Source organism: Sorex araneus, chromosome 6 (assembly GCF_027595985.1).
Source record: "Sorex araneus isolate mSorAra2 chromosome 6, mSorAra2.pri, whole genome shotgun sequence".
Taxonomy (NCBI): Eukaryota; Metazoa; Chordata; class Mammalia; order Eulipotyphla; family Soricidae; genus Sorex; species Sorex araneus.
In genome coordinates, this window is record NC_073307.1 from 100,341,357 (window position 1) to 100,354,230 (window position 12,874).

Genomic DNA, 12,874 nt, shown 5'->3' on the forward strand with positions numbered 1-12,874 from the left:
AGCCCCAACTAAAAAAAAAAAAAAAAACCTCTCAAAAAAAAGTAGTGTGCTTTACATAAAGTGGCCTTAGGTTCAAACCTTGGCAATCATAGCACCTTTGCCCTCAAACACCTAACAGAACCTCCATTACTGCAGCACTTGCTGTATTCCAGCTACAATTTGCTCAACCCCAGGTCTCTCTCCATTTATTTATTATGCACCTGAGAGTGCTCACAATTTACTCCACTCCTGGCCCTGTGCTCTGGGATCACTTCTGGTGTGACTCAGGGGACCACTTGTGATGTCAGGGTGGAACCTGGGTTGGCCATGTGCAAGGCAAGTGCATACCCACCCACCATACTATGTCTGACTTCAACCCCAGGACCCAGTTCTCCAATAGATAGTAACAAGGTCAACCTTGCACAAACAATTAAAAATTAAATGTAGAATTTTGCATCTTAGACATGCTTATCTATCCAAGTATGCCAAACAACTTATATTTACCAACAAAATTCGCAACAGTCTAAAATATTACTGTCAACATGTTACTTCTTTTTTTTTTTCTTTTTGGGTCACACCTGGCGATGCACAGGGGTTACTCCTGGCTCTGCACTCAGGAATTACCCCTGGCCGTGTTCAGGGGACCATATGGGATGCTGGGATTTGAACCCAGGTCGGCCGCGTGCAAGGCAAACGCCCTACCCGCTGTGCTATCTCTCCAGCCCCCAACATGTTACTTCTTATAAAATGTACCTCCTAAATGCCATTAACTGTTAATCTCATTTTACTAATTTCTTCTGACTAGTTCCATTATAATTTTTCCCAAGACAGTCTAGAATATACAATGCCTTCCTTAAATTCTTCATAGCATTATCACACATGTTTTATATTTTATAAATGTTTTTCTATATCATATAATCACATTATTTTATATTTCTATATTTCTGTATATTGTATCATATAAGTCAATGGCAGGAAGGATCATGTTTGTCAAGCTTACTGTTCTAAGACAGATCTTAAAATAATTTCCAAAATAGGGGCTGTAGCGATAGTACAGCGGGTAGGGCGTTTGCCTTGCACGAGGCCAACCCGGGTTCGATTCCCAGCATCCCATATGGTCCCCTGAGCACCGCCACGGGTAATTCCTGAAATTCCTGAGTGCAGAGCCAGGAGTAACCCCTGTGCATTGCCGAGTGTGACCCAAAAAGCAAAAAAAAAAAAAAAATTTCCAAAATAAACTAGCACACATCAAAGATCTGAAACAACAAGTTCTGGAACAACAAGTGCTAGTGTGGATTCGGGGAGAAATCTCATTTATTGTTGGTGGCAATGCAGACTGGTCTAGCCTTTTTGGAAAACAATATGGACATTCCTCCAAAAACTAAAAATTGAGTTTCCATATGACACAGCAATACCACTTCCCCAGAATGGGGATGCAAAAATGTACAGTAGAAATGACTTGTATGTTCATTGCAGCACTGTTCACAATAGCCAGAATCTGGAAACTACCTGAGTGCCCGAGAACAGACGATTGATCAAAGAAACTTTGGTATATCTACACAATGGAATACTCTGCAGTTGTTAGAACAGATGAAATCATGAAATTTGCTTATAAGTGAATGGACATGGACAGTAACATGCTAAGTGAAATGAGTCAGAGAGGGACATAGAATGACTACACTCATTTGTGGAATATAAAATAACATAGTATCAGACTAACATCCAAGGAGAGTAGAGATAAAGGCTAGGGGGAATGCTCCACGGTTGGAAGCCTGCCTCATGAGCTGGGGGATAAAGCAGTTGGATGGAGAAGGGACCACTAAGTCAATGATGGTTGGAGGGATCACTTGGGATGGAATATGTGTGCTGAAAGTACACTAAGGACCAAACATGATGGCTTCTCAGTATCTGTATTGCAAACCATGATGCCAAAGTAAAGAGAGAGTAAAAAGGAAGGTGCCTGCCACAGAGGCAGAGGGTGGGGTGGAGTGGGAGTGGCAATTAATAGGGGTTGATGCATTTGCCTTGCATGTGACAGACACCAGTTTGATTCCTGCACCACACATTGCTTTATATACATATGTGTTCCCTGAGCACTGAGCCAGGAATAAACGCTGAACACTGCAGGAAAAGTGTATCAAACCTCTATGTACCTCAAATACCTATGAAAGCACTTCACTGACACCCCAACACACACAGGCCTAAGGCACACTGGTGAAAACGTAATGAAAATGTAACATAACAGACACAGAAGCTGAACTGTAAAATTTGGCTAACCTTCTTAATTGGCCTCAAGTATTAGAATTGGCCAACCTGTTTAATACCCTTGAAATAACAAAGTGATGCTAGCCACAGGGCAAGGCTGCAAATCAACTCAGTAAATTTATCACCCCATATTTGATGTAAATCTACCTACATTCTAATAGGAAAATCATAAAAGATGGTGAAAATTGTACTGTTCTTTATTCTCCATCCTTGAGGCCATACAGAATGCCAAAAACAAACAAAAAAACTGCAACATAACTAGAAGGAAGAGAAAAACCGGACTTACTGTTTGGCCTGGTTAACATGAACCCCTAGCGTATAGCTCAGCCATTTGTATGTCACCTGCAAAAAAAAAATTTTAAGTACCGTATTAGATGATTCCAGACTGTAGTTCAGTTCCAAAGAGCCCAGAGATTCCTGCTCCTAAATGACCTTATAAACACTAATACCACCCACTTTTACCAACAGCCATCCATCTGGGCAGGAGGGACTGCAATGTTCATTTTACAAATACTAAGAATTTTGCCTCGCTGATCAATTACTGCAAGAGTCTAACAGAAAACGCTGGATATACACAGCAAGAAAAGGTTCTCATTCCCCCCTTATTTACCTAAGACCTGTCCTTCCCGTGGGCCTACCCTCAAAACCTCACCATCCGAGTACCCTCCTGGGTTACCCTGAGGCCCCCAAAGGGCACGGAGACACTGAAGGATCGGGTAAGGGCAGACGAGGGGCGTGCATCGGACGCTGGACCTGCGAGTGCTGGGATGGACCTGGGCTCTCCAGTTCCCCATCACCCCCCTCCCCAGCGTCGGCCGAGAGAAGCCGGCCCTAGGTGCGGGCTGGCGCGACGGGCGGCGGCGCGTGCAACCTGGCAAACGCCCTCGCCCTCTCCCAACCAGCCAATGACCAAGTTGACCGCGCGCTTCCGCCGCGCCCGCCGGGCCAGGGTGCCTCCCACCCCGCGGGGGGCGCGCCCGGAAGGCGGAGGGCGAGGGGGGAAACCCAGCAGAGCCCGGAGAGCGGTCCGGGGGACAGAGCGGGGTCGCCGGCGCTCCGGGAGGCGGGGGGCAACTGTCGCTGCTGCCCCCCCACCCGCCCCCGCCAGGTCCAGGTCCACGCACGCCCCACGCCCCACGCCCCCCGCCAGGCCCCGCGCCGCCGGCTCCAGCCCCCCGGCCCCGAGCGCCTCACGATCTTGTTCTGGTCCGTGACGAACTCGTCTATGTTCTCCAGGTAGAGCTGGTCCGCCATGGCGCAGCGCCGGGCCCGCGGCCGCGGGACTCCCCTCTGGACACCCCTCGGGACACCGCTGTGGCCACCGCAGCCGCAGCTCCCGCCGGCGGGAAACGTCTCTCTGCCCTCCCACGGCCGGGTCGTCTCCCAGGCAACGGGGGCGACGCGCTACGGCGGCCGCCTAGGGACTAAACCAGTCGCGAAGCGGCTGATGTGGGCGGAGCTAATGGGAGTGACCGGAAGTGGGCGGGCAAGGAGGGCGGGCTTGAATCTTGGTATCGAGTTGTGTCTTCGCGGCTGGGTATTCTCACCAGAGCAAAGTGCCTGCAGTTTAGGAGCTACAGTCTGGCCACCTGTAAATTGATAAAATAATCCTGACTTCTTCACATTCAACAAATATCTGGACCGGAGCAATAGTGCAGTGGGTAGGGCGTTTGCCTTACCTGCGGCCGACCAGGGTTCAATCACCAGCATTCCATATTGTCCCCCCCCCACCGCCCCCAACACTGCCAGGAGTGATTCCTAAGTGCAGAGCCAGTAGTAACCCCTGAGCATCATCGGGTATGATTCCCCCCTCCCAAAAAAAAGCCAAAAAAAGAAAAATTCTAGCTCAGGTGCTTCTAGAATAGTAGGCACACAGCAGTGAATTGTAATAAACAAAAATAAGATAATAAACTAAGAAGCACAAAATATTTATCCTGTGTATTCAAGCAAAATCAGTAATAGTTGGGTATTTGGACATCATATATACCAGACTTATTGTCACAGGTGCTTTGAAGGTGGGGTTTCATTTAATCTTCAAAGCAACCTTACAAATGGATTGTGTTTGTTCCCAGTAAATGACATTACCAAGAATCTTGAAAGGATTTCCAGGTTCACTAGTAAGCACTGGAACTGAAACTTAAGTTTTCCCCATTGATCCATAGGCTTGAGAGATAAGACAAGATAACTGAACAGAAAGTGATAGCCTTTGGGACTGGAATGATTAACAGGGGTTGATGCATTTGCCTTGCACGTGATAAGACCACCGGTTTGATTTCCAGCACCACTGTAGCACTGTAGCACTGTCGTCTCGTTGTTCATCCATTTGCTGGAGCAGGCAAAAACTGGATTTATGTTTTGTTTTGTTTTTTTTTAGATTTGGTGCCAAACTCAGTTGTGCTCAGGGCTTACTCCTGGCTCTGTGCTCATGGATCACTCCGGGCTGTCTTGGGGGACCATATGAGGTGCTGGAGATGAAACCCAGGTGCTGTACTATCTTTCCAGTCCCTATTACGATGATCTTTTATTATTTTTTTTTCTTTTTGGGTCACACCTGGCAATGCACAGGTGTTACTCCTGGCTCTGCATTCAGGAATCACCCCGGCGGTGCTCAGGGGACCATATGGGATGCTGGGTATCGAACCTGGGTTGGCCGCATGCAAGGCAAACGCCCTACCCGCTGTGCTATCGCTCCAGCCCCATCAATTTTTTTCTATTATTATTTTTTTACGATGATTTTTAAAGTAGGAGCCACACATGGCAGTGCTGGGGCCAGAACCCATCCTCACAGATCTCTCTGCCTTCTTGGTCAGTCAGGCTGGGGTGGTGATGCTTGGGACATATAGTACTGTAAATAACCAATTGCTACTGATTTTGTTTGAAAATACAGGATAAATATTTTATGCTAGGTACTCTAGTGCCAGATACTCTACAGCATTATCATCTGCTCCCTTGGGGGAAAGGCTATCAGCCTTGGGGATGGGTCAGGCTTTACTTGAGGGTGGGGCAGTATCCCAGGCGCTATTCCAAATGCCTTGGCCTCTTGGTTGATCTTTATTCCCTTCCATAATAATTTTTTTCTTGTGTGACTTTGATTTTTTAAGTGTATTCTTTTTATCATCAGAAAGAAATGGAAATATCCTCATTTTGAAAACACTAGGCCAGGAAAAGAGCACAGAACAATACACAATAGAGATGCCTCCAGACCCTGTACCAGGCTGTCTCATCGGGGGCAATCCAGAGGAGGGCGGGTGAGTTCCCCTCCCTGCCCCAACAGAGCCCCGGCAGCTGAAAACCTCCAGAACTGCATCGGCACCATACTCATGACTGACTTCCACAGGCTCGAACGAGCCTCACCCATGAGTGAATCTGCAGATAAAAACAGGAATGCGGAACTTGTGCCCGAAATCTCCAGTCTCATGGGCGACTTCCCTGAATTTCCCTGTGTTTCTGGTAACTTGACTGTCATGCCCAGGAACTGCCTCTGGCGCCATTAACAGGCATGATCCAGAAACTCAAAAATAAATCTCTCTAGGACTCCAAACTCACCATACAGTTAAAAAAAATTAAATTAACCTCAGTCTTTAAAATTTTAGAATTCCCAGAGTAAATGTGGCCATGCAACATCTCATTCTTACATAAGGGCTTAATGGCTTCGAAGTGAAATACATCTTCACATACTTTCCACTAAGGACATTTTAAAAATCATTTTTAGTGTATTATTTGTAACAAAGAATACAAAATAAATTATTTAGATCCTGCTTTGGGGGAAGGATTGGAATATACAAACTGGTGGTGGGTAAGCGTAATGGTGGTAAAATTGGTGTTGGAATATTTAATGTAACAAATTATTGTGAAGAACATTATAAAAATAAAATTTTTTAAAAAGGAAACACTGAGGCACTTAATGATCTAAAATTATCTCTTCTTCCAGGAATCTAATCATTCCCCCTTTTGAAATGTGAAAGACTAAAAGATACCTCACTTTCTTTTCTTTAAGGATAAGGATCAGTGTTAAAGATTAAGTGCAGCACTCCCAAAACAGGGTTGGAAAGAGAGTTCAATGGTTAGAGCATGTTTCTCACATAGGAGGCCCTGGTTCTATCCCGGGTACCACACAGTCTCCTGAGAACAGTCAGGACTAACCTGTGAGCCATGAATAATCCCTGAGCACCACAACGTGTGATCCCCACACCAAAAAGTAACAGCAATAAGTGGGGATCAGAAAGCTAGCTCAAAGAACCCAGGTTCAATCCACAGCATCACAGGATCCCCCAAGCACTGAGTTGAGAGGTACCCTTAAAGCACCATTTCGCATGATCCCCAACCCCCACAAAAGAAATCAACCAAAGAATTTGCTAATCAAAGGAAGCCGACTCAAACTGTCAGGGATGGTGATGTCACTAATGCTGCAGTGGGAGCCAGGACAAAGAACCTCTAGATTTCCAAGCAATCCATCAGGTTTGTGTTTCAAACAGTAGACTGCCTTCCTCACCGCCTTACCTACTGCACCCCAGAAACAACAAGCCTCAGAGAGTCTGATGATTCAGGCAAAAAATAGGGTGGGGGTGTAGATGAGCTCAATACTGGGGTGGAGAGAAAAGCAGTCAGCCTCACTGTGGGCTGGAGCCCTAGATGCCTAGATTCCTAGATTAGGAAACCCCAGAGCCTGCTGGCCTCAGGGATGCTGCAGGCTTGGAGAGAGAGGTGGGGGGTATGGAAATAGAGGGGAGGGGTGGGAGCAGAGTTCCAGAGTAGGTGACGGTCAGAACAAAGTGAATTTGGTCCATACACCTGTCCAAGCATTCTTCCTGGATGCTGGGGACCAGGCCTCACGCACTCAGAGCATGAGCTTGTTCCTGCATTCATTCTCAGACATCTAAGACTTCCTGTCTCCAGGCTCGGTTTGACTGGCAGGCCACCTGTTTGCTTAGTTTCCCTCCTGGGAGTGCAGTCTGCATTGAGTGAACAGTTCTTAACTTTGCCCTGAGAACCAGGAGGAGGCAGCTAACCTGTCCAGGATCAAAGGGAGTGTGGGAAACTGGTCTTGGCTGTCCAGAACCAATCCCAAATCATCCCCTCTTTCACTTCGTGCAAAATATGTAAAAATCGAGACCAAAGTGCTCTGTTCCAGCTTTTTAACAGCACCACGCCCCTGTTTCCTCTTTTATCATTTTCTTTCATTTCATTTTGGAAGGGGTTGGGGCTACATCTTGCCTATGTTCTGGGGTTACTCCTGGCTGTATTCAGGGGTTGCTTGTGGCAGAGTTCCGGGGTCCACCATATGCAAGGCAAGCACAGGAATCCCACTGCTACGGGATTCAGTCCCTATGTTTCCTCTTTAAAAACAAAAACAGAAACAAATGCTGCTTTGTGAGAACGTGCAGGCCCTCAATCAATTGGATTATGGAATGTACGGCCAAGGTCAGCTGACAGCTGGAGACGAGAGCCAAAGGAGGTTGAGATAAAGCTTTAGAAACAGTTTTATTTATCACCAGCATTAAAAAAGTAAAATCCTATGTTTAAACACTGAGGTTTACAATGGTATTAATAATACAGTATTAATATTAATTAATGGTATTAATAATACAGGCATTTAATATTCCAACTCCAAGTTCGCCACCGTCCATCCACCATCGTCTCCCTTTACCCAACCACCCGCCAAGGCTGCCCCCTTAGCAGGCTCAAAATAGTTGATTTTAAATGGAATTATCAAAAATGGTTTAGCAAAAGAAAATTTGGGAAGATGGTTTTACCTCACCATGGAGTTGTTAAGTCTTGTCTGAGGACTAACTAAGCTGTTTGTTGCTGGTTGAGCCTTCTATTACTGTTTCTGTTTGCAGAGCTTATTTAGCATCTGTTACTTTCCCATCTAATTTGTTGTGCTCCTATGGGGGTGCTCCTACTGGGATGTCAGTATTGTGGCTAGCATTTCTAAGACCAGAGCTAGGTAGGTAAAGAGCTAGATCTAGAGATGCATGCATAGTCTTATTAAAGCAATGTTTAATCGGAACATTGAGAATAGCTCCGATTTTCAGGGGCAGTTTTAAAATGCCCTATCAGTTTTCTAAACTTCCAGGTAAAACCAGTTACCAAGACAACTGTGAGCCAGGACGACTGTTTGCTCTGTTTCCCACCCACTGCATACCCCTTGCCCCCCAACCCTAGCCCCTACTGCATCCCCAGGCCTTTTTCATGTGAGATACATACTTGAGCCATATCCTACACATCATTTAAAAAAATCTTAGATTATCAAGATCTTTTTCAGAATACTGAGTGCAGGTGGGAAGTGTTTGGGATTTGTACTTACCAATGCAACAGCTGATATGTTCCTTCTGAGTCGACTGTAGAGAAGAAACATATGGTCAGGTTGGAAATAAGATAAGGTGTCAGTTGCAAAATCATATTATGAGAGGAAATAAATCGTATATATAACCACTAGAGAGGTCCACTAGGCTATGGGATATGTTTGTGTCCAGATACAAAGACAGATTAGGAATCCATAATTTGTTTTTTTTTTTTTTTTTGCTTTTTGGGTCACACCCAGCGATGCTCAGGGGTTACTCCTGGCTTTGCACTCAGGAATTACTCCTGGCGGTGCTTGGGGGACCATATGGGATGCCGGGGATTGAACCCGGGTCGGCCGCATGCAAGGCAAACACCCTACCCGCTGTGCTATCGCTCCGGTCCCAGGAATCCATAATTTGTAATGAGAACTGAAGCCATCTGAAAGAATCAGATAAACTAAGGACAGACCTGAAGGCAGAAGCCCACGGACCATCAGCAGTTAAGGAACATGCCACAAAGTGAAGACTTGAAAGAAGAACTGAGAGGGAGAAGGAGGCCTGGGAGGGCACCATATAGAAACAAAAAAGAGAAGTTAATTTGCAGGAGGGAATTACTTATCACAGTGTAAATGCTTCTCCAAGTGTTGTTGAGTAGGAATTGAGAATAATGCATTGGATTTAGGGTTTAGGGACTAGAAGTCAAAGATGGAAGAGCTACAAAATCTAGACTGCAATGACCTAGTTAGGGATTTCATTCCCTGAACCCCCACCTGAAGAGATCCCTGAGTGCAGAGCCAGGAGTAAGTCCTGAGCACCACTGGATGTGGCACAAAAGACCAAAAAATAAAATAAATAAAATGAAAAAGAGAGAGAGAAAAGGAAGAAGGAAGGGAGAAGGAAGGAAGGAAGGAAGGAAGGAAGGAAGGAAGGAAGGAAGGAAGGAGGAAGAAGAAGGAAGAAGGAAGGAAGGAAAAGGAAGGAAGGAAGGAAGGAAGGAAGGAAGGAAGGAAGGAAGGAAGGAAGGAAGGAAGGAAGGAAGGAAGGAAGTGATGTAGGTAGGTAGATAGGAAAGGGTCCCCATGGCAATGGAATTCTTAGGAAGTAATAAAACCAATAGCCCAAGGCTGCAAAGAGCTCACCTTGTAGACAAAGGAACTAAGAAACAAAGGTCCAATAAGACTTCATCTGGCACCAACAGACCCAGAGAAGGCTCCCCCTGCCCCCCCCCCCCCCCACACACACACATCACCCACCAAGAGATGCTCCAGCAGGAACAAAGGCCAAGGAAAGAAGACCATCAACCACTCCTGATTCTACCGCCTTGGCAACCACCCTAGGTAAGGTAAGCATGGGACAGCATGAAAAAGAAACCTATAAAAGCCAATTTGAACAAAGGGAATATGTGCGTATGCAAGCCCATGTGCTGCTTGTGTCCATGTAACCAAGCACAGGTGGTGCCCGGGTACATGTGGTGCTCACATCTCCCCTCTTGAGATGTATACTGGGGCTCTCTCCAGTGTGGAAAAAGACTATGTTCTCTCTCTCTCTCTCTCTCTCTTTCTCTCTCTCTCTCTCTCTCTCTCTCTCTCTCTCTCTCTCTCTCTCCCTCTCTCTCTCCCCTCCCAACCCCGCTCTCTCTCCTCCTCTCCTCTCCTCCCCTCTCCTCTCCTTTCTCTCCCTCCTTCCTTTTCCTCAAAAACCTCCAAATAAAATCTGTTTTTACTTCACTGCTCATCTCCTCTTGAAACCCTTTTCTGTGAGAAGGACAAGGACCCAGAAGCCCTGGATAAGGCTTAGGTCTGACTTTCTTTTCCTGCAAAGAGCAGTTCCTCACTCCAACCTGAATCTAGAGAAATTGGGTGATAGGGATTAACTCCTATCCCTAGAAGGACAAGTGGAAGTCAGGTGTGGCTTGATGATCACCTAGTGGGGCTTTCAGAACTTATGGTCGATGTCAAGAAGGGGCTAACCACAGACTTTATCAATCCTAGCCTTCCAGGTGGTCCCAGGTGGGAGAGGTGGAGCAGAGGTAGAGACAACTCTAGCTAATTCACTACAAGGACATGTGAAGTGGGTGGGGCAATGGCAGCTAAATGATCATGAACTTTACACGTCTGCCTAAGCAATTGGGGTGGGAGATAGCAAAGGCATTTGTCTTAGAAAAAAAATGGCAACCATATTGGGATCTTTTCTATCTAGAATGTTCTTAGCCATAGTTGCCTCAGAATCTGAAGGCATCTCCCTGATGTTTAGTGATGTCGAGCATTTTCTCATGTGCCTCTCAGCCATTTGGATTTCTTCTTTGGGTAAGTTTCTGTTCATTTCATCACCCCGTTTTTTGATAGGGTCGGCAGTTTTCTTCTTGTGAAGGGATGGGTGTTTGAGCACTGTGTAACTGAGACTTAAGCCTGAAAGCTTTGTAACTTTCCACATGGTGATTCAATTAAAAAATTAATTAATTAAAAAAATCTGAAAGCAGAATATGCAGGAAGAAGGCAGCAATGGGAATGCAGCCCAGGCAGTGGGAATTCTTCAAAGGTCTTTTTCTCAGGGGATTCCCAGAATCCAGCATAAAGACCATCCGGTTGGCACTGAGCAAATATTTGTTGGCTGATAACTGAAGGGCAGAAGAAATAGATGGATGAATGAATGGATGAAATGGAATTAATAATTGTTCTGTAATCTTTTTTCTATAGCCCTTTTTAAGCTGCAAAATATTGTTTGTGAAAGGTGTTATCTACTTTCTTACACCCCTGAAATTATTCACTTTGTTATCAGGGTGAGCATTAGTCATAATCTTACTGGGAAATCCAGCTTCCTTCAAAGGCTCAGTGACCAGAAATAGGTGGTAATGGACAACTTTCTATGTTTATAAAATGTGCTTAAGTCCCCTGTGGGGCAGTGCTCAGTGTCCTATTCCACAGGGCAGGTCTTGGGGGAGGGGCGGCCTCACCCTAAATGCAAGTCAACAGGCACTGCCCAGGATGTAGCTGGCGTGGCAGGACCTGTGTTTGGTCCCAGGAAACTTGGAATTAAAGTGTCACCTTCAAAGGAAAAAAGAATATATATTATATATACCTCTCTCTCTATATATAATATATAGGTATATATATGTATGTGTTTCAATTGCTATTATAATTTATTGTTTCTTTTTGAAAGCACAGAATATAAAGCATCAATACCGTGTTCTTACTGATCTAAGATGCGATCATTTCAGGCTCAATGACTGTCTCATCACATTATCACAAGATGCGAACAGTTTATTATGCATTAGGGCAGTATGGCCACCTTACAAAAGCTTTTAAGTGTTTAACATGCTGTGATTAAATCAGACAATTATAGATTTAAATAGAAATTAATTATGAATCTTTTGAAGAGTGAAAACCTGAACATCTTTATGAGTGAAAATATAGTGTAGACTTTTTTTTTTTTTTTTTTGCTTTTTGGGTCACACCTGGCGATGCACAGGGGTTACTCCTGGCTTTGCACTCAGGAATTACCCCTGTCCGTGCTCAGGGGACCATATGGGATGCTGGGATTTGAACCCGGGTCAGCTGCGTGCAAGGCAAACGCCCTACCCGCTGTGCTATCTCTCCAGCCCCTAGTGTAGACTTTTATATATATATATATATTTTCAGTTTGGGGGCCACATCCACTGTTGCTCAGGGCACACTCCTTGCTCTGCAAAGTAGTCACACCTGGCTGGTCTCAGGGGACCATATGAGGTACTGGGAATTTAACCTGGGTTGGTTGTGTGCAAGGTAAGCACCCTACCCACTATACTACCTCTCCAGCCTCTGAAGAGTGATCTTTTATGCACAAAAGTTAGGACCAGATTCAGGTCCTAAGCATACCTAAGGATATTTGAGATTTGTGAAGAACACTGGATCCCCAGAAGAACCATACATTCTTGCCAATCTTTATAGATAGTATATTATTTAGCAAACATGCCACATATATCTTGCCTTTCAATATTTTCTTTTGATAGTAAAAGATGGACTAGAGAGATAGTACAGTAGTTAAGGCACTTACCTTGCACATGGATGACCCTAGTTCAACCCCCAGAACCACATATGGTTCCCTGAGTGATCTCTGAGTATAGAGCCAGGAGTATTTGAGCACCACCAAGTGTGGTCCCAAATGAAAAGAAACAAAGAAATTTTTAAAAAATAGTAAAAGACAAAATCAGGTGGTAGATTTTCCCCCAAATGAATTCTTCTCATTTCCCCTTTCACTCAAACAAAAAAGTTATTTTTTAAGTTGATTTTCTGGGAAGAAAATTCATACTCAACTTCACCTTCTCTAGCTTCCTCTGTGTTCCTGTTTGTCCCTGTCTAGTTCGTCTT

At 45.1% G+C, this 12,874-nt stretch overlaps 1 protein-coding gene and 1 pseudogene across 4 annotated transcripts in view; both read right to left on the minus strand.

The window, feature by feature from the left end:
* The window catches only part of LOC101540601 (DNA polymerase delta 3, accessory subunit), a 49,240-nt gene extending 45,640 nt beyond the window's left edge, over window positions 1-3,600 (minus strand). For 2 of the 4 annotated variants that reach the window (XM_055143513.1, XM_055143511.1), the window contains exons 1-2: window positions 3,439-3,600; window positions 2,531-2,586 (exon numbers count right to left, since the gene is read on the minus strand). In XM_055143513.1, the coding sequence (XP_054999488.1) occupies window positions 2,531-2,586; window positions 3,439-3,498 (116 nt within the window). In that variant the 5' untranslated portion in view covers window positions 3,499-3,600. Of the gene's footprint in view, window positions 1-2,530; window positions 2,587-2,997; window positions 3,017-3,438 lie in introns of those variants that run through there. The other 2 variants (XM_055143515.1, XM_055143514.1) reach the window with 2 other exon arrangements.
* A 4,558-nt stretch (window positions 3,601-8,158) lies between these two features.
* Window positions 8,159-8,279, minus strand: LOC129406297 (small nucleolar RNA SNORA72; annotated as a pseudogene).
* Between the last annotated feature and the right edge of the window lie 4,595 nt (window positions 8,280-12,874).